The sequence below is a fragment of the Somniosus microcephalus genome, chromosome 8 (assembly GCF_052327205.1).
Source record: "Somniosus microcephalus isolate GS21.2 chromosome 8, FLI_Smic_1.0, whole genome shotgun sequence".
In the NCBI taxonomy this organism is placed as follows: domain Eukaryota; kingdom Metazoa; phylum Chordata; class Chondrichthyes; order Squaliformes; family Somniosidae; genus Somniosus; species Somniosus microcephalus.
In genome coordinates this window covers 495,570-517,890 of record NC_140994.1, presented here as the reverse complement: position 1 = coordinate 517,890, position 22,321 = coordinate 495,570, and the positions used below count along the sequence as shown (strand labels likewise).

Sequence of the window (22,321 nt, the reverse complement as noted above, 5' to 3'; positions counted from 1 at the left end):
TGGACAGAATATTAATCAAGAAATAGGAGGAGCTTGTAACAAAGGTAATGCAATAATCGTGGGGGACTTTAATCTTCTTATAGACTGGACAAATCAAATTGGCATGGGTAGTCTGGAGGACGAGTTCATGGAATGCATTCGGGACAGTTTCCTAGAACAATACATCATGGAACCAACCAGGGAATAGGCTATATTATATCTTATTGTGTAATGAGACAGGGTTAATTAGCAATCTCATAGTAAAGGATCCTCAATATAAAAGCATATTGTAAGAGCTTCTACAGGTATGTAAAAAGTAAGAGAGTAGCAAAAGTAATGTTGGTCCCTTAGAGGAAGGTCGCAAATGTAACACTGCTATTCAAGAAAGGAGGGAGAGAGAAAACGGTGACTACAGGCCAGTTAGCCTGACATCAGTTGTCAGGAAAATGCAGGAATCCATTGTTAAGGAAGTGGTAGCAGGGCACTTAGAATATCATAACATGATTAGGCAGAGTCAACATGGTTTTATGAAAGGGAAATCGTGTTTGACAAATTTATTAGAGTTTTTTGAGGATGAAACTAGCAGGGTAGATAAAGGGGAACCAGTGGATGTAGTCTATTTGGATTTCCAAAAGGTGCCACATAAAAGGTTATTACACATGATTAGGGCTCATGGGGTTGGGGATAATATAGTAGCATGGATAGAGGATTGGTTAATGGACAGAAAACAGAGAGTAGGGATAAACGGATCTTTTTCAGGTTGGCAGGCTGTAACCAGAGGGGTGCCGCAAGGATCAGTGTTGGGGCCTCGGCTATTAATGACTTAGATGAAGGGACCAAGTGTAATGAATCCAAGTTTGCTGACGGTACAAAACTGGGTGGGACAGTAAGCTGTGAGCAGAACACAAAGGGCCAGATTTTCAGTGTGCCGTGAGGCGGGCTTTCAGGCGTGCGGGGGGGCAAAAATCCCGAATTTGGGGGTCCCGCATCCCGCCCAAAACCCGCCTCCACGTAAGTTTCAGAGGAGGCGGATACCCGCCCCACACTGGGACCCGCCGACCCGAGGCGGGAAGGAATTAGTGCCAATTAACTGCCTGTTAACAGATAGTTAACAGGCAGTTTTTAGCCTAATCCCTATTTTGAGGGGTGTCGTGTGGGATTCCCGACGGCTCCAAACCACGCCAGGTTAGAGCAGGCGGGCCGTCGGGTTGAAGGACTTGGAAGGGTCGAGATGTCGGTGTTCAGGTGAGTGATGGGTGCATGAGTGCAAAGGTAAGTGTGTTTGGTGTGTCTAAAGTGTGTAAAGAAGTTTTACTTACCTGTACTTACCTTAACAGCCTTTCTTCCTCTAGGTGTCGGGAGTCCATCACTCAGCCGGAACTGAAAGCTGAATGGCTGCGATCTGTCAAAAGTGACAGCCTGCAGCTTTGAGTGCCGGTGTGAGTTCTAACTGAGTCTGCGTAGAAGGACTCAGGTTAGAAGTCAGACTGTCAGTGTTTGACAGCTTCAAGCAGCTGTGAAACACTGATATTTCATCTGTCAAAAACTCTTGACAGATGAAATTTCAGTCTGTGACGTCACCTGTTGCCGGGTGGCCCTTAATTGGCCTGCTGAGCCCGCTGGGCGGGCTCAACAAGGTCAATCAAGGGAAAATCGTGTCGATTGGCCGGACGTCGATGGAGGCAGGACTAAAACCCGAAAGTTGTAGTACCACCTCCTTCCTGACAGCTTAATGAAAATCCAGCCCAAAGAGTCTGCAAAGGGATATAGATAGACTAAGTGGGTGGCCATGAAGGTGGCAGATGGAGTATAATGTAGGGAAACGTGAGGTTATTCACTTTGGTAGGAAGAATAGAAAAACAGAATATTTTTTAAATGGTGAGAAACTTTCAAATGTTGTTGTTCTGAGAGATTTGGGTGTCCTCATGCAAGAAACACAGAAAGCTAGCATGCAGGTACAGCAAGCAATAAGGAAGGCAAATGGCATGTTGGCCTTTATTGCAAGGGGGTTGGAGTATAAGAGTAAGGAAGCCTTGCTACAATTGTACAGGGCTTTGATGAGACCACATCTAGAGTACTGTGCACAGTTTTGGTCTCCTTATCTAAGGAAAGATATACTTGCCTTGGAGGCGGTGCAACGAAGGTTCACTAGATTGATTCCTGGGATGAGAGGGCTGACCTATAATGAGAGATTGTGTAGAATGGGTCTATACTCTCTGGAGTTTAGAAGAATGAGAGGTGAACTCATTGAAACATACAAGATTCTGAAGGGGATTGACAGGGCTGATGCTGAGAGGTTGTTTCCCCTGGCTGGAGTGTCTAGAACTAGGGGACATCGTCTCAGGATACGGAGACGACCATTTAAGACCGAGATGAGGGGGAATTTCTTCACTCAGGTGGTGATGAATCTTTGGAATTCTCTGCCCCAGAGGGCTGTGAATGCTGAGTCTTTGAGTATATTCAAGGCTGAGATAGATAGATAGATTTTTGGACTCTAGGGGAATCAAGGAATATGGAGATCGGGCGGGAAAGTGGAGCTGAAGTCTATGATCAGCCATGATTTTATTGAATGGTGGAGCAGGCTTGAGGGGCCGTATGGCCTACTCCTGCTCCTATTTCTTATGTTCTTATCACTGGCACAGAGCCACGAGTGAGTGTGTGCTTACTGGTGGATGGGATACACAGTCTGTTACATAATCAGTGAAACATTGGGGGTGGATGTTGTGTAGCAGCACTGACAAGCTTTTTACTCAACTATTTCCCTGCCGGGCACGTTTTTGTAAAAAAAGCACAAGCATCCTCTCTGTTCCTAATGTGCATGGCATACAGTGGCAGTCAGTTACATTTCAACCCTGCTTCACACAGCTGACAACTGTTCAGCTCTTTATTTACACTTCACCTCATCTTTATCTGAAGAGGGATTGTCCTGATGTGGTGAAGGGCTGGTCAGGGGGATAGTGTCCTGATGTTGCTGTGGGTAAGGGGCTTGTCGGAGGTGGTGGGCGGATAGTGTCCTGATTTTGCTGTGGATGAGGGGTTGTTCGGGGAGGGGGTATTGTAGCATGTGGTTGTTTCTGGACAGGGAGCATTGCAATATTTGGAGGTGGGTTCAAGATGAGACTCCCAAGACTCCAGTGCACCCACCGGTATGAGTCCTGGGATGTGGGATTCAGAGCTGGTGCCATCTGGCCAGAAGTGCAATCAATGAATTCAGAGGCACGGATTCTCTCTGACAACCAGTGCATTTTTTATAAAATGATCAGAAGTGTAGTGGGACAGTATTCATGTTTATTTATAAATAAAATTAGGTATGTTTTATAATGAACTACAAATTAGAATCTATGGGCTGGATTTTCCAAGCCCCGAGGAGGCTGGCATGGAGGCGGTACAGCCGGTAAAATCGGAGAAAATGGGGGTGGATGGCAAATCTGCCCCCATCCCGCCTCTGTGCCCTTTTGCCAGGAGGCAGGAAGATGTGCAGCTTCGGGTCCCGTCTCCTGGAGGCGGGAAAGGCATTTAATCCTTTTAACTGCCTGTTAACAGGTAGTTAACAGGCAGAAAAAAGGATTAGTGCCATTTTACCTTCACAGGTGAAGGCTTCCTGCTCTCGGAGAACCCCGCCAGGTTGGAGGAGACGTGGAGGAGGTCTGCACTGGTCGGAGGCACCTGGAAGTAAGGTGTAAAGGTGAGTGATGGGTGCAAGTGTGGAGTGGTAAGTATATAAGGTGAGTGATAAGTTTTAAAAAGTGTGCACTTACCTGTTTCCTTTCTACAGCCTTTAGCCGCGCTGGATGGGGAGAGCCGATATTCTCCTCGTCAATTTCACATAATGGCTGTTGGATCCTCCGATCTTACAGACATGTGAAATTTACAAAGTTGAAAGGTTTGGTGAGTTCTAAACACAAAGGCTCATCAAACTAAAGAGAATGTCAGTGTTTGACAGCTTCTGTCAAATGCTGCCATTTCTTCTTTCAAGAAATCTTGACAGTTAGCACGTCTGACGTTGACGTGATCTGTCAGTGACTTCCTCCCTAATTGGCCTGCTGAGCCTGCAGGGCGGGCTTAACAAGCTCAATCAGGGGACAATCCCTCTGATTGGTCAGGCGAGGATGGAGGCGGGACATCGACACAACAAGCAGCAGTCCCGCCTCCAACTCGCCTCCATTCACAAAATCCAGCCCATAGAATCATACAGCACAGAAGACCATTCAGCCCTTGGTGCAAAATTACAGTAAGAAGCATTTAAGAAAAGCTGGGTAGCTATGATTGAGCCTGTTCCAGTTGGCTTCTGTTGCAACTAATTTTATTTTTACATTTTTAACTATATTTTGCTCCATGCATTAATTGGATTTGGTGGGTAGTTCTCTCTTTTTGTATTTTTTCCACTTTTGGTAGTTGACTTTGTTATTCCTGATTGCTATTGGTATTTAAATCATAACATGAGGATGGGTATTCCTTTGAGGATTCCAAACAAGCGGCATCATTGAGATAACAGAAGAGGAGTTTTTGGTGGAGCCAGTAAATACCGGTGTAGTGATAACTGAGGCATTTGACTACACCTGCCATTACTCCAGGACCTGCAGTTTTGGCTCTCCACATGTACCTGGACATGTCAGGACATCTGTCTTCACAAGAGCTGTTCCATCTGCTGCACAGTGACCTGTAGACAACATCTGCTTCAGGGACGATTCATCAGTAGAAGTGGAGGTTGGCACAACCTGAAGCTTTTGTGCTACTTCCACACATCAGGAGATATCTATCACATCAGAAAGTCTGCAGTCCATGAATGGATCAAGAAAGTGACAAACTCAATGTTAGCAAGGGGCAACACTTCCTTTACTATTCCTGTGAAAGGGATGCATCATTTGAGCAGGGTGTACAGCTTTCACTGGTGGTGGGGTTCCCCTGAGTACGAAGTGTTGCACAGGTACCTACGTGGACATCTGGACTCTTCATATCAATCCCGCAACTTTCATGAACACAAAGGCTTTGCACTTGATTACTATTTAAGTTGCATCTGACCACAGAAACCTCATTATGCCTGTCAGTGACCGTTATCCAAGAAGCAGCCATGATATGATGCCTATATTGCGTGGCTGTCCACAGTGACCACATTATTGAAGGAGAAGAAACACTGGATGGCTTTTGAGAGAAAAGTGCTATCTGCATCCATGGCCCAGCAGAAAAGTCCTTTAATGACAGAGGAGCCCCTCAGCATTTAACTGCTGTTTTTGGGCTATGTGCTTTAAATAGTACTTCTCAGAAGGTGCAGTAGTTTCCAAAGTGTGTGCCATGGTGGTTGATGAGGTCATCTTTGGAATTCTCTACCCCAGAGGACTGTGAATGCTTAGTTGTTGAGTATATTGAAGACTGAGATCGATAGATTTTTTTGGCACTAAGCAAATCGAGGGATATGGGGATAGGGTGGAAAAGTTGAGTTAATAGATCAGCCATGATCTTATTGAATGGCGGAGCAGGTTCGAGGGGATGTATGGCCTACACCTGTCCTCTTTCTTATGTTCCCTTGTTATGTTCAACAAAAAATGTGTGCAGAAGTGAGAAGCACGCTAACCTTTACCTTTCACCTTGTTCCTACACCAGCAAATCTTTTCCTAATTTGCAGGCAGGGATATCCCTGCCGCCCCCCCCACCCTGGACCAGCCCCTCACCCACAGCAACATCAGGACATTATCCCCCCACCCACAGCAACATCAGGACATTATCCCCCCACCCACAGCAACATCAGGACATTATCCCCCCGCCCCCAACAACATTAGGACATAATCCCCCCGCCCACAGCAACATCAGGACATTATCCCCCCGCCCCCAGCAACATTAGGACATAATCCCCCTGCCCCCAGCAACATCAGGACATTATCCCCCCGCCCACAGCAACATCAGGACATAATCCCCCTGCCCCCAGCAACATCAGGACACTATCCCCCCGCCCACAGCAACATCAGGACATTATCCCCCACAGCAACATCAGGACACTATCCCCCGCCCACAGCAACATCAGGACACTATCCCCCCGCCCACAGCAACATCAGGACATTATCCCCCACCCACAGCACCATCAGGACACTATCCCCCCGCCCACAGCAGTATCAGGACACTGTCCCCCGCCCACAGCACCATCAGGACATTATCCCCCCACCCACAGCAACATCAGGACACTATCCCCTGCCCACAGCAACATCAGGACATTATCCCCCACCCACAGCACCATCAGGACACTATCCCCCCGCCCACAGCAGTATCAGGACACTGTCCCCTGCCCACAGCACCATCAGGACATTATCCCCCCACCCACAGCAACATCAGGACACTATCCCCTGCCCACAGCACCATCAGGACATTATCCCCCCACCCACAGCAACACCAGGACATTATCCCCCGCCCACAGCAACATCAGGACATTATCCCCCACCCACAGCACCATCAGGACACTATCCCCCGCCCACAGCACCATCAGGACACTATCCCCCGCCCACAGCACCATCAGGACACTATCCCCCGCCCACAGCAACATCAGGACACTATCCCCCGCCCACAGCACCATCAGGACACTATCCCCCGCCCACAGCACCATCAGGACACTATCCCCCGCCCACAGCACCATCAGGACACTATCCCCCGCCCACAGCACCATCAGGACATTATCCCCCACCCACAGCACCATCAGGACACTATCCCCCGCCCACAGCACCTTCAGGACATTATCCCCCCGCCCACAGCACCATCAGGACACTATCCCCCGCCCACAGCAACATCAGGACACTATCCCCCGCCCACAGCACCATCAGGACACTATCCCCCGCCCACAGCACCATCAAGACATTATCCCCCACCCACAGCAACATCAGGACACTATCCCCCGCCCACAGCACCATCAGGACATTATCCCCCACCCACAGCACCATCAGGCCACTATCCCCCGCCCACAGCACCATCAGGACACCATCCCCCGCCCACAGCAACATCAGGACATTATCCCCCCACCCACAGCAACATCAGGACATTATCCCCCCGCCCCCAGCAACATTAGGACATAATCCCCCCGCCCACAGCAACATCAGGACATTATCCCCCCGCCCCCAGCAACATTAGGACATAATCCCCCTGCCCCCAGCAACATCAGGACATTATCCCCCCGCCCACAGCAACATCAGGACATAATCCCCCTGCCCCCAGCAACATCAGGACACTATCCCCCCGCCCACAGCAACATCAGGACATTATCCCCCACAGCAACATCAGGACACTATCCCCCGCCCACAGCAACATCAGGACACTATCCCCCCGCCCACAGCAACATCAGGACATTATCCCCCACCCACAGCACCATCAGGACATTATCCCCCGCCCACAGCACCATCAGGACATTATCCCCCCGCCCACAGCAACATCAGGACATTATCCCCCACCCACAGCACCATCAGGACACTATCCCCCCGCCCACAGCAGTATCAGGACACTGTCCCCCGCCCACAGCACCATCAGGACATTATCCCCCCACCCACAGCAACATCAGGACACTATCCCCTGCCCACAGCAACATCAGGACATTATCCCCCACCCACAGCACCATCAGGACACTATCCCCCCGCCCACAGCAGTATCAGGACACTGTCCCCTGCCCACAGCACCATCAGGACATTATCCCCCCACCCACAGCAACATCAGGACACTATCCCCTGCCCACAGCACCATCAGGACATTATCCCCCCACCCACAGCAACACCAGGACATTATCCCCCGCCCACAGCAACATCAGGACATTATCCCCCACCCACAGCACCATCAGGACACTATCCCCCGCCCACAGCACCATCAGGACACTATCCCCCGCCCATAGCACCATCAGGACACTATCCCCCGCCCACAGCAACATCAGGACACTATCCCCCGCCCACAGCACCATCAGGACACTATCCCCCGCCCACAGCACCATCAGGACACTATCCCCCGCCCACAGCACCATCAGGACACTATCCCCCGCCCACAGCACCATCAGGACATTATCCCCCACCCACAGCACCATCAGGACACTATCCCCCGCCCACAGCACCATCAGGACATTATCCCCCCGCCCACAGCACCATCAGGACACTATCCCCCGCCCACAGCAACATCAGGACACTATCCCCCGCCCACAGCACCATCAGGACACTATCCCCCGCCCACAGCACCATCAAGACATTATCCCCCACCCACAGCAACATCAGGACACTATCCCCCGCCCACAGCACCATCAGGACATTATCCCCCCGCCCACAGCACCATCAGGACACCATCCCCCGCCCACAGCAACATCAGGACACTATCCCCCGCCCACAGCACCATCAGGACACTATCCCCCCGCCCACAGCACCATCAGGACACCATCCCCCGCCCACAGCACCATCAGGACACTATCCCCCGCCCACAGCAACATCAGGACATTATCCCCCACCCGCAGCACCATCAGGACATTATCCCCCACCCACAGCACCATCAGGACACTATCCCCCGCCCACAGCACCATCAGGACACCATCCCCCGCCCACAGCAACATCAGGACATTATCCCCCACCCACAGCACCATCAGGACACTATCCCCCCGCCCACAGCACCATCAGGACACTATCCCCTGCCCACAGCACCATCAGGACACTATCCCCCGCCCACAGCACCATCAGGACACTATCCCCCGCCCACAGCACCATCAGGACACTATCCCCCGCCCACAGCACCATCAGGACACTATCCCCCGCCCACAGCAACATCAGGACATTATCCCCCACCCACAGCACCATCAGGACACTATCCCCCGCCCACAGCACCATCAGGACACTATCCCCCGCCCACAGCACCATCAGGACATTATCCCCCCGCCCACAGTAACATCAGGACACCATCCCCCGCCCACAGCAACATCAGGGCATTATCCCCCTACCCACAGCAACATCAGGACATTATCCCCCCACCCACAGCAACATCAGGACATTATCCCCCCACCCACAGCACCATCAGGACACTATCCCCCGCCCACAGCAACATCAGGGTATCATCCCCCTACCCACAGCAACATCAGGACATTATCCCCCCACCCACAGCACCATCAGGACACTATCCCCCGCCCACAGCAACATCAGGACACTATCCCCCCACCCACAGCAACATCAGGGTATTATCCCCCCGCCCACAGCAACATCAGGACACGATTACCCGCCCCAACCAGCCCCTCACCCGCAGCAACATTCTAGTAAAATTTTTTGCACCTTCTCCAAGGAGGCCACTTTCTGCTTGGAAAATAAGAGTCTAAATGGGTAGAGGAGCAGAGTGTGGCTGTTAATGGTTCCAACACCATCATCAAGTTTGCAGATGACACCACGGTAGTAGGCCAGATCACCAACAACGATGAATCAGCCTACAGGGAGGAGGTCCAGCATCTCATGAAGTGGTGCGCCGACAACAACCTGGCCCTTAACACCAAGAAAACAAAGGAAATAATCGTGGACTTCAGGAAGTCCAAAGGCGGAAGTCACACCCCCATCCACATCAATGGGGCGGAGGTGGAAAGGGTGGCCAGCTTTAAGTTCCTCGGAGTCCACATCACGGAAGACCTCTCCTGGTCCCTCAACACCTCCTCTCTGGTGAAGAAGGCCCAGCAGCGCCTATATTTCTTGAGGAGGCTGAAGGGATGTAATCTGTCACCCCTGATCCTCTCTAACTTCTACCGCTGCACTATAGAGAGCATCCTGACAAACTGTATCACGGTATGGTATGGCAGCTGTAGCTCCCATGACCGGAAAGCCCTGCAGCGGGTAGTCAAAACTGCCCAACGCATTACCGGCACCCGGCTACCGACCATAGAGCATATATATCAGAAACGCTGCCTACGGAGGGCACGGTCCATCATCAAAGACCCTACCCACCCCAGCCACAGTCTGTTCGCCCTCCTACCATCTGGAAGACGCTACAGATGCATTCGCACCCGTACGACCAGATTTAGGAACAGCTTCTTTCCCAGGGCTGTCATCCTACTGAACTCCACAAATAAACACTAAAGCCTGCACATCTGCCAATGCACTTTATTATGGTCATATTTATGCTAATATACTGCAAGCCAAATGTATAAATGTATGTTGAATGTTTAAGTGTCCTAATCCAATTTGTACACTCTCGGGAGCCGCAAGCCTACATTTCGTTGTACTGCACTTGTGCACTAACAATGACAATAAAAGTTGATTTGATTTGATTTGATTTTGATTTGATGTAGGGACACAGGTAAATAAGGCCATTAAAAAAAAACAAGGCACTGGGGCTCATTTCTAGAGAGATAGAATTGAAAAGCAGAGAAGTTATGTTAAACTTGTATAGAACTGTGGTTAGATCACACTTGGAGTACTGTGAACAGTTCTGGTCTCCATATTATAAAAAGGATATAGAGGCGTTGGAGAAGATGCAAAAAAGATGTATTACAATGATACCAGAACTGAGGTTATACTTATCAGGAAAGATTGAACAGGCTGGGGCTCTTTTCTCTTGAAAAGAGAAGGCTGAGGGGTGACCTGCTAGAGACCTTTAAGATTATGAAAGGGTTTGATAGGGTAGACATAGAGAAGATGTTTCCACTTGTGGGGGCAACCAGAACTAGGGGCCATAAATATAAGATAGTCACTAATAAATCCAATAAACAATTCAGGAGAAACTTCTTTACTTGGTTAAACTGTGGAACTCGCTACCACAAGGAGTTGTTATGGGGAAGCTGGATAAATACATGAGGGAGAAAGGAATAGAAGGATATATTGATGGGGTGGGAGGAGGGTCGTGTGGAGCACAAACACCAGCATGGACCAGTTGGGCCGAATGGTCTGTTTCTGTGCTGTACATTCTATGTAATTTCCCAACTTATCCTTTTCCTCTTTCTTGAAAAAGAGTGCATCAGTTGCCATCCTTCAGTCCTATTGCACAATCCCTGTTTCCAAAGAATACAATAAGCATCTCTGCTATAGAATGATACAGCACAGAAGGGGGACATTGGGCCATCTTTAATATCCTGGGATGCACACTCTGCTCTCATATTCACACACAAACAATGCTCATGTGACAAGGTACCAAAAGGTTGCAGGTGCATGACACAGCAAACCAAAGATCAGTGATCAGGAGAGAAGAGAGGCAATTAAATAATCCTACATGTTCACAGCCACTCTTGCATACTGTGGGAGTATTGCGTGTAATTTTGGTCACCCCACCATAAAAAGGATATTAGAACCATAGAAAGGGCACAACAAAGATTCATTACAGCAATACGAGGAATGAGAGTGTATAGTTATGTGGAAAGCCTTAAAGGGTAAATCTTGTTTCCACTGGTTGGCGAATAAATGGGGGCTTAGACTAAGGTTTACCACTATTAGGAAGTTAAAGACATTTTTTTCACAGAGGGTTAAGAATGCTTAATCCTCCAGTAGCTATTGAGGTAGAGACAATAACATCATTTAAAAGGGAATTGGATAAGCATGTTAAAAAAGTATACAACAGGTTATGGGTAAAAGGGCAGTTGAAACGCTGGGTACAATGGACCAAATTAACTTCTCCTGTGCTATATCTATTATTCTACTTTATTGAGCTGGGAGGATCATAAAAGCCAGGACCATGTGTCCCATCATGGGGCCACGGCTCCCATCATGGGACGGTGTGTTCGTTTCAGACTGGTGTACTGTTTATGGGTATAGATGATCTCAAATCTCTGCCCCTGAGTCAGAAGGTTGTGGGTATAACCCCCACTCCAGATACTTGAGCACATAATCTAGGCTGACACTTCAATGCAGTACTGAGGGAGCGCTGCACTGTCGGAGGTGCCATCTTTCGGATGAGACGTTAAATCGAGCCTGCCCCTCTGCCCTCTCGAGTAGATGTGAAAGATCCCATGGCACTGTTTGAAGAGCAGGGGAGTTCTCCCCGGTCTCCTGGCCAACATTTGTCCCTCAACCAACACCAAAACAGATGATCTGATCATAAGAATTAGGAGCAGGAGTCGGCCATACAGCCCCTCGAGCCTGCTCCGCCATTCAATAAGATCATGGCTGATCTTCAACCTCAACTCCACTTTCCTGCCCTATTCCCCATATCCCTTGATTCCTCTCGAGTCCAAAATTCTATCTATCTCAGCCCTGTATATACACAACGATTGAGCATCCACAGCACTTTGGGGCAGAGAATTCCAAAGATTTACAACCCTCTGAGTGAAGAAATTCCTCCTCATCTCAGTCTTAAAAGGCCGGCCACTTATCCTGAGAATATGCCCCCTAGTTCTAGACTCTCCAGCCAGGGGAAACAACCTCTCTGCATTTATCGTGTCAATCAATCGCCCTTGGAATCTTATATGTTTCAATGAGATCACCTCTCATTCTTCTAAACTCCAGAGAGTATAGGCCCAATCTACTCAATCTCTCCTCATAGGACAACCCTCTCATCCCAGGAATCAACCTTCTTCTTCTTCTTAGACAGTCCCTCGGAACCGAGGATGACTTGCTTCCACATTAAAAATGAGTTCTCAGGTGGGCTGATGAGTCCAATGCGGGACCTACAGTCGCTGTCACAGGTGGGGCAGACGGTGGTTGAAGGGGCAGGTGGGTGGGATGCTTGGGTTGACGTGCGCTGCTTGCGCTTGGCTTCCGCTTGCTCCCGGCGAAGAGACTCGAGGTGTTCGGCGCCTTCCCGGATGCTTCTCCTCCACTTTGTGCAGTCTTGGGCCAGGGATTCCCAGGTGTCGGTGGGGATGTTGCATTTTTTCAAGGAGGCTTTGAGGGTGTCCTTGAAGCATTTCCTCTGCCCGCCTGGGGCTCTCTTGCCGTGTCAGAGCTCCGAGTAGAGTGCTTGTTTTGGGAGTTTCATATCGGGCATGTGGATGATGTGACCCATCCATCGGAGCTGATCGAGCGTGGTCAAAGCTTCGATGCTGGGGATGTTGGCCTGAGCGAGAACACTGACGTTGGTGCGCCTATCCTGCCAATGGATTTGCAGGATCTTGCGGAGGCAGCATTGGTGGTACCTCACCAGTGCTTTGAGGTGCCTGCTGTACATGGTTCATGTCTCTGAGGCATACAGCAGGGCAGGTATCACTGCTGCCCTGTAGACCATGAGCTTAGTGCCGGGTTTGAGGACCTGGTCTTCAAACACTCTCTTCCTCAGGCGACCGAAGGCTGCACTGGCACACTGAAGGCAGTGTTGGACTTCGTCATCGACGTCTGCTCTTGTTGACAGTAGGCTCCCGAGGTATGGAAAGTGGTCCACATTGTCCAAGGCCTTGTCGTGGATTTTGATAATTGTGGGGCAGTACTGTGAGGCGGGGGCAGGTTAGTAGAGGACCTTTGCCTTACGGATGTTTAGTGTAGGGCCCATGCTCTCGTACGCTTCGGTGAAGGTGTTGACGATGGTTTGGAGTTTGACCTCCGAGTGTGCGCAGACGCAAGCGTCGTCTGCAAACTGTAATTCGACGACAGAGGATGGGAACGACCTTGGATCTGGACTGGAGGCGACGGAGGTTGAACAGTTTCCTGTTTGTTCTGTGAATTAGCTCCACTCCAGCAGGGAGCTTACTGAGGGTGAGATGGAGCATTGCAGCAATCTCTAGTGATCATTTATCTCATTGTTGTTTGTGGCAGCTTGCTGCTTGCAAAGTGGCTGCCGTGTTTCCATTACAACAGTGACTACACTTCAAAAGTACTTCATTGGCTTTGGAACATCCTGAGGCAGTGAAGGCACTATACAATGCACATTCTTTCCTTCTTACTTTCTTAGAGCATCAGCATGACACTTGGCAGACAAATTAGAGGGTACCAGCATGAACTGGGAGTGGGGGGACGGTGCCAGCATGAACTGGGAGTGGGGGGGCGGTGCCAGCATGAACTGGGAGTGGGGGGACGGTGCCAGCATGAACTGGGAGTGGGGGGACGGTGCCAGCATGAACTGGGAGTGGGGGGACGGTGCCAGCATGAACTGGGAGTGGGGGGGCGGTGCCAGCATGAACTGGGAGTGGGGGGGCGGTGCCAGCATGAACTGGGAGTGGGGGGATGGTGCCAGCATGAACTGGGAGTGGAGGGGACGGTGCCAGCATGAACTGGGAGTGGGGGGACGGTGCCAGCGTGAACTGGGAGTGGGGGGACGGTGCCAGCATGAACTGGGAGTGGAGGGATGGTGCCAGCATGAACTGGGAGTGGGGGGGATGGTGCCAGCATGAACTGGGAGTGGGGGGACGGTGCCAGCATGAACTGGGAGTGGGGGGATGGTGCCAGCATGAACTGGGAGTGGGGGGACGGTGCCAGCATGAACTGGGAGTGGGGGGGACGGTGCCAGCATGAACTGGGAGTGGGGGGACGGTGCCAGCATGAACTGGGAGTGGGGGGATGGTGCCAGCATGAACTGGGAGTGGGGGGATGGTGCCAGCATGAACTGGAAGTGGGGGGGGGACGGTGCCAGCATGAACTGGGAGTGGGGGGACGGTGCCAGCATGAACTGGGAGTGGGGGGATGGTGCCAGCATGAACTGGGAGTGGGGGGATGGTGCCAGCATGAACTGGAAGTGGGGGGGGGACGGTGCCAGCATGAACTGGGAGTGGGGGGACGGTGCCAGCATGAACTGGGAGTGGGGGGATGGTGCCAGCATGAACTGGAAGTGGGGGGGACGGTGCCAGCATGAACTGGGAGTGGGGGGACGGTGCCAGCATGAACTGGGAGTGGGGGGATGGTGCCAGCATGAACTGGGAGTGGGGGGGGACGGTGCCAGCATGAACTGGGAGTGGGGGGATGGTATGTTCATGTCACTGACAACTGTGTAAGCAATTTCGCAAACAGAGATGTATGTGGATAGACAGAGCTATTTCTCAGTTGTCAGCTTTCAGCCATGTAGGCTAGACTTTCAAAAACCACCCAGAAAAATATTCCCTTCTTCTTCATAAGAAATGGATTTTTGATGCCAAACTGCTATGGCAGCATTCTTAGGGTTAACTAGGGTGGTGGAGCAGCAGCTGCCTTTTGCCTTGTAATGCTGTCAGCAAGCGTGCAACAGCAAGCCCTGTACAGTAGGAATGATGTCGTGGCTTCTGATGGCTCTGTGTAGCCCATTCAGTTTCTCATTTAGTACGAGCTTTTCCTTCTGCCCTCACCCTAAAAAGTGTCACTCAACAAAACAGCCTGTATCTAAGAGTGGCGCGCCTGGCTGCAGAATTCAGCAGCTGCTGAACGACTGTCAGTGACTGTCTGTCGCTGACTATCAGGATACATGGCTAAACTGGGCTGAACTGTTCTACATCCATTCCCTCAACTCGAGGTAGAATGTTGGGATGAGGGGCTGTCTGCTGTGCCAGGTGTTGTGGATGTGGGAGTTAGGGCTAGTTGTCTGCTCAGAATTAGGTTAGATTAATGTGTATAAGATTGAGGGGAGGTGCTTGCTCTTTGGTGTATTAGAGTGATGGACAGCGCTGGGAGTTTGGCCCTTTGGCTGGACTCCCTGGCTACAAGCTGTGGGCTGGGCCTGTATTGACTGCTCTTTGTCATTTGGAAATGTAACTTCATACTGAGGGTGGGGTGTGTGCACTGGAGATGTCAGTAAAGGCAATACTGAAGTATGATGAAAGTGGAATGAATTCTGGCAGTAATTGATATTCAGTCAGGAGACAATAAATACTTTCCTACAGCTTCCAGGAAAGGGCTGTGGAAGGCCTAGGAAAGCAGAGAGCAGCTCTATTATCAGCAGCTCTCGCCAAGTTCGTCAGCATTTGAAGGGGATGAACTAGATTCTGTTGGAACAGTGTGAAAGCTGAGTACATACTAATGTAGATCATTTAGTAATGACTTTGGGGAGTTAGATAAGAAAACAGATAATAAGATTACGAAGCTGGGAAATGCAGCTTTTCTGTGTCTTACTGTTATGTAAACAGCTCCCCCTCCCTGGTCCGTCCCACTCATGTGTTTCTATTTAAGGCTTTGAGAGCAGTCGATTGCCATTGGTGTTCTCATCCCCCACACTGCCTCTGGTCTCTCCCTGGCAGAAAGGGACGGGACGGGACGGGCTGTTTATTATTTTTAACTCTGTCTCTGTAGCGGCTGCTGGCATTCTCCCTGATTATGTGTGTGACGTGAAATTGAGAGCCGTGGATATCTTGGGCCTCGTGCTAACATCTCGTCTGGGATTAAAGTTCCAGGAATCTTAAATTAAACGCAAGTCTGAAGATTCAAATGTTACGCGGTGCAGCTGAAGGGCTGGAAGGAAGATTCTATATGGCCACATCTTTAGGAATATGCTGTACACTGAGCTTGAGTTCTGATTGGTTGAGGGATGCTAAAGATTTGACCTATCGTAAGTGGGATAGTCTGTCGCTCGCGAGGAGCCATGGCTGCGAGTTGGCTGACAGCTTGCTTTTTCCCTACTCCAGGTTCGGAGGCTGTCTCAGAGCCCATGGTTTTGGATCAGTATATGGTGGTCGCCAACTATGAGAAGCAGGAGAACTCCGAGATCAGCCTGAAGGCAGGGGAAGTGGTGGATGTTATTGAAAAAAGCGAGAGTGGTAAGTAAGAGAAATAACTTTTTATAAATCTTCCTTCTTTCTCTCTCTCCCAGACCCAGCACTGTACATTACTTCCATCTGTGTCTGCCTTTGGCGGAGTATCAGGAGCTCCCTGTTGCTTTGGGCTCGAGGCCAAGATCTGCCTCTCTCTGTAGGAATGTCTGCAAAGTTCTGTATTAATTAAGGATGTAAAAGTGCTGTAAACACAGTCTATATCACAATACTACCATGTACACATTAGACTGTAACCAGCCTCTGATAATATGCTTCCATGAAATGCAAGGTTATTTTATTCCCCTCCGAGCCCCTCTCCTATAAACATGTGGTTACAGTTTGGAATCGATCCATTCTTTTCCTGAAAGTTCCTCTTATCGTTTTTTTCCCCCTTTTGACACTAATGTATCATTGTGTATCTGGGTATTAGTACAATAAAGCTGAAGTGGAGGCGGGCAGTGTGTGAGCTGGAGCTGATGTGTCTATGCTGTTTAGTGAATATTTGTATATGTGGAGTGCTTGGTTGTTGCACCAGTGGCTGTATTGCCTGCAATGTTTGGATAGTGACTGGCACATGCACTGTGTGCTGCATTGTGTCAGTGCGCAAGGAAGTTGTTCTGACAGATTTGAGCTCTGTAGGTGATACTACACCGGTCTCTGCCAATTCCCCCTTGTGCTTTACACAAGGCACACAGCAAGGCAACCTATGACCTTTACTCCAAGGTTTCTTAGTGATCGTGAGTGTTTGGGTTCAGTGTTAATCCTATTAATGTGCTGGAGAGTTAATGTGAGAACTGCAAGTCTTGTGTAAAACACTGTCTGAATTAATGGAAAAACCTATGAGATAGAGGTCTCATTAAAGAAAAGTGCTTTGTTTTACTGTTTGTGCTCTCTCCCCAACTGCGGCAAGATTGATTTTTCCCTTATTCCGATGTCTAAATGGCCAAATCCGACATGGTGTGTACATTAACCGGGGTGATCCGGCGCGGTGTGTACAGTAACCGGGTGATCTAGTGTGTACAGTAACTGGGTGATCCAGCACAGTGTGTACCATAACTGTGTAATTTGGCACGGTGTGTACAGTAACGGAGTGATCCGGCGTGTACAGTAACGGTGTGATCCGGCGTGTACAGTAACGGTGTGATCTGGCGTGTACAGTAACGGGGTGATCCGGCGTACAGTAACGGGGTGATCCGGCGTGAACGGTAACGGTGTGATCCGGCGTGTACAGTAACAGGCTGATCCGGTGCAGCGTGTACAGTAACGGGCTGATCTGGCGCGGCGTGAACAGTAACGGGCTGATCTGGTGCAGCGTGTACAGTAACGGGCTGATCCGCCGTGGCGTGTACAGTAACGGGCTGATCCGGCGCAGCGTGTACAGTAACGGGCTGATCCGGCGCGGCGTGAACAGTAACGGGCTGATCCGGTGCAGCGTGTACAGTAACGGGCTGATCTGGCGCGGCGTGAACAGTAATGGGCTGATCTGGCGCGGCGTGGACAGTAACGGGCTGATCCGGCGCAGCGTGTACAGCAATGGGCTGATCCGCCACGGCGTGTACAGTAACGGGCTGATCCGGCGCAGCGTGTACAGTAACGGGCTGATCCGCCGCGGCGTGAACAGCAACGGGCTGATCCGGCGCAGCGTGTACAGTAACGGGCTGATCCGCCGCGGCGTGTACAGTAACAGGCTGATCCGGCGCAGCATGTACAGTAACGGGCTGATCTGGTGCGGCGTGTACAGTAACGGGCTGATCCGGCACAGCGTGTACAGTAATGGGCTGATCTGGCGCGGCGTGTACAGTAACGGGCTGATCTGCCGCGGCGTGTACAGTAACAGGCTGATCCGGCGCAGCGTGTACAGTAACGGGTTGATCCGGCACAGCGTGAACAGTAACGGGCTGATCCGGCGCGGCGTGAACAGTAACGGGCTGATCGGGCGCAGCGGGTACAGTAACGGGCTGATCCGCCGCGGTGTGTACAGTAACGGGCTGATCCGGCGCAGCGTGTACAGTAACGAGCTGATCCGGCGCAGCGTGTACAGTAACGGGCTGATCCGGCGCAGCGTGTACAGTAACGAGCTGATCCGGCGCAGCGTGTACAGTAACGAGCTGATCCGGCGCAGTGTGAACAGTAACGGGCAGATCCGGCGCGGCGTGAACAGTAACGGGCTGATCCGGCGCAGCGTGTACAGTAACGGGCTGATCCGGCGCGGCGTGTACAGTAACGGGCTGATCCGGCGCAGCGTGTACAGTAACGGGCTGATCCGGCGCGGCGTGAACAGTAATGGGGTGATCCGGCGTGAACGGTAACGGGGTGATCCGGCGTGTACAGTAACAGGCTGATCTGGTGCAGCGTGTACAGTAGCGGGCTGATCTGCCGCGGCGTGTACAGTAATGGGCTGATCTGGCGCAGCGTGTACAGTAACGGGCTGATCCGGCGCGGCGTGTACAGTAACGGGCTGATCCGGCGCGGCGTGTACAGTAACGGGCTGATCCGGTGCCATGGGTACTGTAACGGGCTGATCCGGTGCCATGGGTACTGTAACGGTTTAAGTGTAAGGGATCTACAAATGCTGTTTAACTCTTTCTTCCTTGCTGGGTTCTTCCTTTATTTTTAATTTAATGTATTCATTTTTCTAGGAGCATATTTTGGGTTCGGCAATTTGCACCTCCCTGTACACGAGGTTCAAGCATTGCGAATGCAAACCTTCTCAGGATGTGCTCTGTCCTGTTAAATAATTACTATGCTGTAAAAAGTTTCAAATAATTAATACTCTGATTTTGTGGCTGTTGACTAGTTTTCTATTAAATGTTCTTTTGAAATAAATATGAACAAGGCGATTCGCTTAAAACACCCATTTAAAATGCAGTGTTTCTAACCATCCATTTCTCTGCACCTGCATCAGTGTTCTTGGTCAGAAGAACGAGGCAGTCCACGCACAGAATTCCTCACTAATTCTAGCAACATGGGCAAAACTGTGGCAAATGGATTTCGATATAGGCAAGTGTGAGGTCATCCACTTTGGACCTAAAATGGATAGAACAGGGTACTTTCTAAATGGTGAAAAGCTAGAAACAGTGGAGGTCCAAAGAGACTCGGGGGTCCAGGTACATAGATCATTAAAATATCATGGACAGGTACAAAAAATAATCAGAAAGGCTAATGGAATTCTGGTTTTTATATCTAGAGGACTAGAATACAAAGGAGTAGAAGTTATGCTGCAGCTATACAAAGCCCTGGTTAGACCACACCTGGAGCACTGTGAGCAGTTCTGGGCACCACACCTTAGGAAGGATATATTGGTCTTGGAGGGAGTGCAGCGTAGGTTTACCAGAATGATACCCGGACTTCAAGGGTTAAATTACAAGGAGAGATTACACAAACTAGGGTTGTATTCCCTGGAATTTAGAAGATTAAGGGGTGATTTGATTGAAGTTTTCAAGATATTAAGGGGAACTGATAGGGTAGATAGAGAGAAACTATTTCTGGTGGTTGGGTATTCTAGGACATGGGGACATAGCCTATAAATTAGAGCCAGACCGTTCAGGAGTGAAATTAGGAAACACATCTACACACAAAGGGTGGGAGAAGTTTGGAACTCTCTTCCGCAAATGGCAGTTGATGCTGGGCCATTTGTTAATTTTAAATCTGCGATTGATTGATTTCTGTTAACCAAAGGTATTAAGGGATATGGGGCAAAGGGCATATGGAGTTAGGTCACAGGTCAGCCATGATCTCATTGAATGGCGGAACAGGCTCGAGCGGCTGAATGGCCTACTCCCGTTTCTATGTTCCTATACATCCCTACTCTAGTGTGCTGATGGGTGCCAGCCTGTGATAGGACACTGATCCAGCGTTCCCTCTAAGCTGCGCAGCCTGGGACCAGCTTTTTCAATGTTAAATTTCACGCATGCGCAAAACTGTGAATGGGCTGCGCAGCCAACAACTTTTGAGCTTCAAAGCCTCAGTTTCATATAAAAGCATTGCAGTTGAACCTGTTTTTTTTTAAAGAAACAAACCAACCCACAATCCCACGCGCACAATCTCGTGCTCACTCACTCACACCGAAATTACTAATTATTTGGATCTTTTGACAGGCAGGTAGTTTTTAACAGGACTGAGCACACGTCTGATGAGGTGTGTCTGTAGTGTGTTCCCCAAGTTGCTGTTTCAGTATTTTAAATACATTCTCCCTGGGGCCACCTGTGTGTGCAGAGCAGACTTTGCGGTTGAGAATCTCCTCTTTCACTACCATGATGGTTCCAATCATGGCCCTAATCCACAGAACCAGGATTTAACAGATCATCTCATTGAAGTAGGTACAGGCCAGCGAACCCAAGCAGAGAGATTTGCTGAAAGTCTTCGGTATTTAAAGCAGTTTTGCTTCACGTTATCATAAGAACATAGAAATAGGAGCAGGAGTAGGCCATTCGGCCCTTTGCGCCTGCTCCGCCATTCAATAAGATCATGGCTGATCTTCTGCCTCAACTCCATTCACCGACTCTATCGCCATATCCCTTGATGCCCTTACTAGTCAGAAATCTATCGACTTCTGTTTTGAATATACCCAATGACTGAGACTCCACAGCCCCCTGGGGTAGAGAATTCCAAAGATTCACCACCCTCTGTGTGAAGACATTTCTTCTCATCTCAGTCCTGAATGGCCTACCCTTTATCTTGAGACTGTGGCCCCTGATTCTAGACTCCCCAGCCAAAGGAAACATTCTCCCAGCATCCATCCTATCAAGCCCTGTAATAATTTTGTATGCTTCAATGAGATCCCCTCTCATTCTTCTGAATTCAAGAGAATACAGGCCTAGTTTACTCAATCTCTTCTCATACGACAGTCCTGCCATCCCAGGAATCAATCTCGTGAACCTTCATTGCACTCCCTCTATGGCAAGTATATCCTTCCTTAGGTAAGGAGACCAAAATTGTACACAGTACTCCAGGTGTGGTCTCACCAAGGCCCTATATAATTGGAGTAAGAGTTCTTTACTCCTGTACTCAAATCCTCTTGTAATGAAGGCCAGCATACCATTTGCCTTCGTAATGGCTTGCTGCACCTGCACATTCACTTTCAGTGACTCATGTACAAGGACACCCAGGTCCCTTTGAGCATCTGCATTCCCCAATCTTTCACCATTTAGGAAATGCTCTGCCTTTCTGTTTTTTCTACCAAAATGCATAACTTCACATTTATCCACATTATATTCCATCTGCCATGTTCTCGCCCACTCACTGAGCCTGTCGAGATCCCCTTGAAGCCTCTTCACATCCTCTTCACAACTGACACTGCCACCTAGCTTTGTATCATCAGCAAATTGGAAATGTTACATTTAGTCCCCTCATCCAAATCATTGATATAGATTATGAATAGCTGGGGCCCAAGCACCGATCCTTGCGGTACCCCACTAGTCACAGCCTGCCATCTTGAAAAAGACCAGTTTATCCCTACTCTTTGTTTTCTGTCTGTTAACCAATTCTCAATCCATGCTAGTATATTACCCCCAATTCCATGTGCCCTAATTTTGTTCACCAACCTCTTGTGTGGGACCTTATCGAAGGCCTTCTGAAAATCCAGATACACCGCATCTACCGGTTCCCCTTTGACTACTCCACTAGTTACATCCTCAAAGAACTGCAATAGGTTTGTCAAACAGGATTTCCATTTCATAAATCCATATTGACTCTGCCAAATCTTAGAAATTAATAGTAAGTGCCCAGTTATTGCATCCTTTATAATTAATTCCAGCATTTTCCCAACTACTAATGTCAGGCTAACAGGTCTGTAGT

At 49.7% G+C, this 22,321-nt stretch overlaps 1 protein-coding gene across 5 annotated transcripts in view; it reads left to right on the top strand.

Annotated features, from left to right (window-relative positions):
• The window catches only part of sh3pxd2aa (SH3 and PX domains 2Aa), a 650,923-nt gene that overhangs the window by 329,875 nt on the left and 298,727 nt on the right, over positions 1-22,321 (top strand). For 4 of the 5 annotated variants that reach the window (XM_085994085.1, XM_085994084.1, XM_085994083.1 and 1 more), the window contains one exon: positions 16,400-16,531. In XM_085994085.1, coding sequence (XP_085850211.1) covers positions 16,400-16,531 — 132 coding nt within the window. Of the gene's footprint in view, positions 1-15,003; positions 16,324-16,399; positions 16,532-22,321 lie in introns of those variants that run through there. The other variant, XM_085994086.1, reaches the window with a different exon arrangement.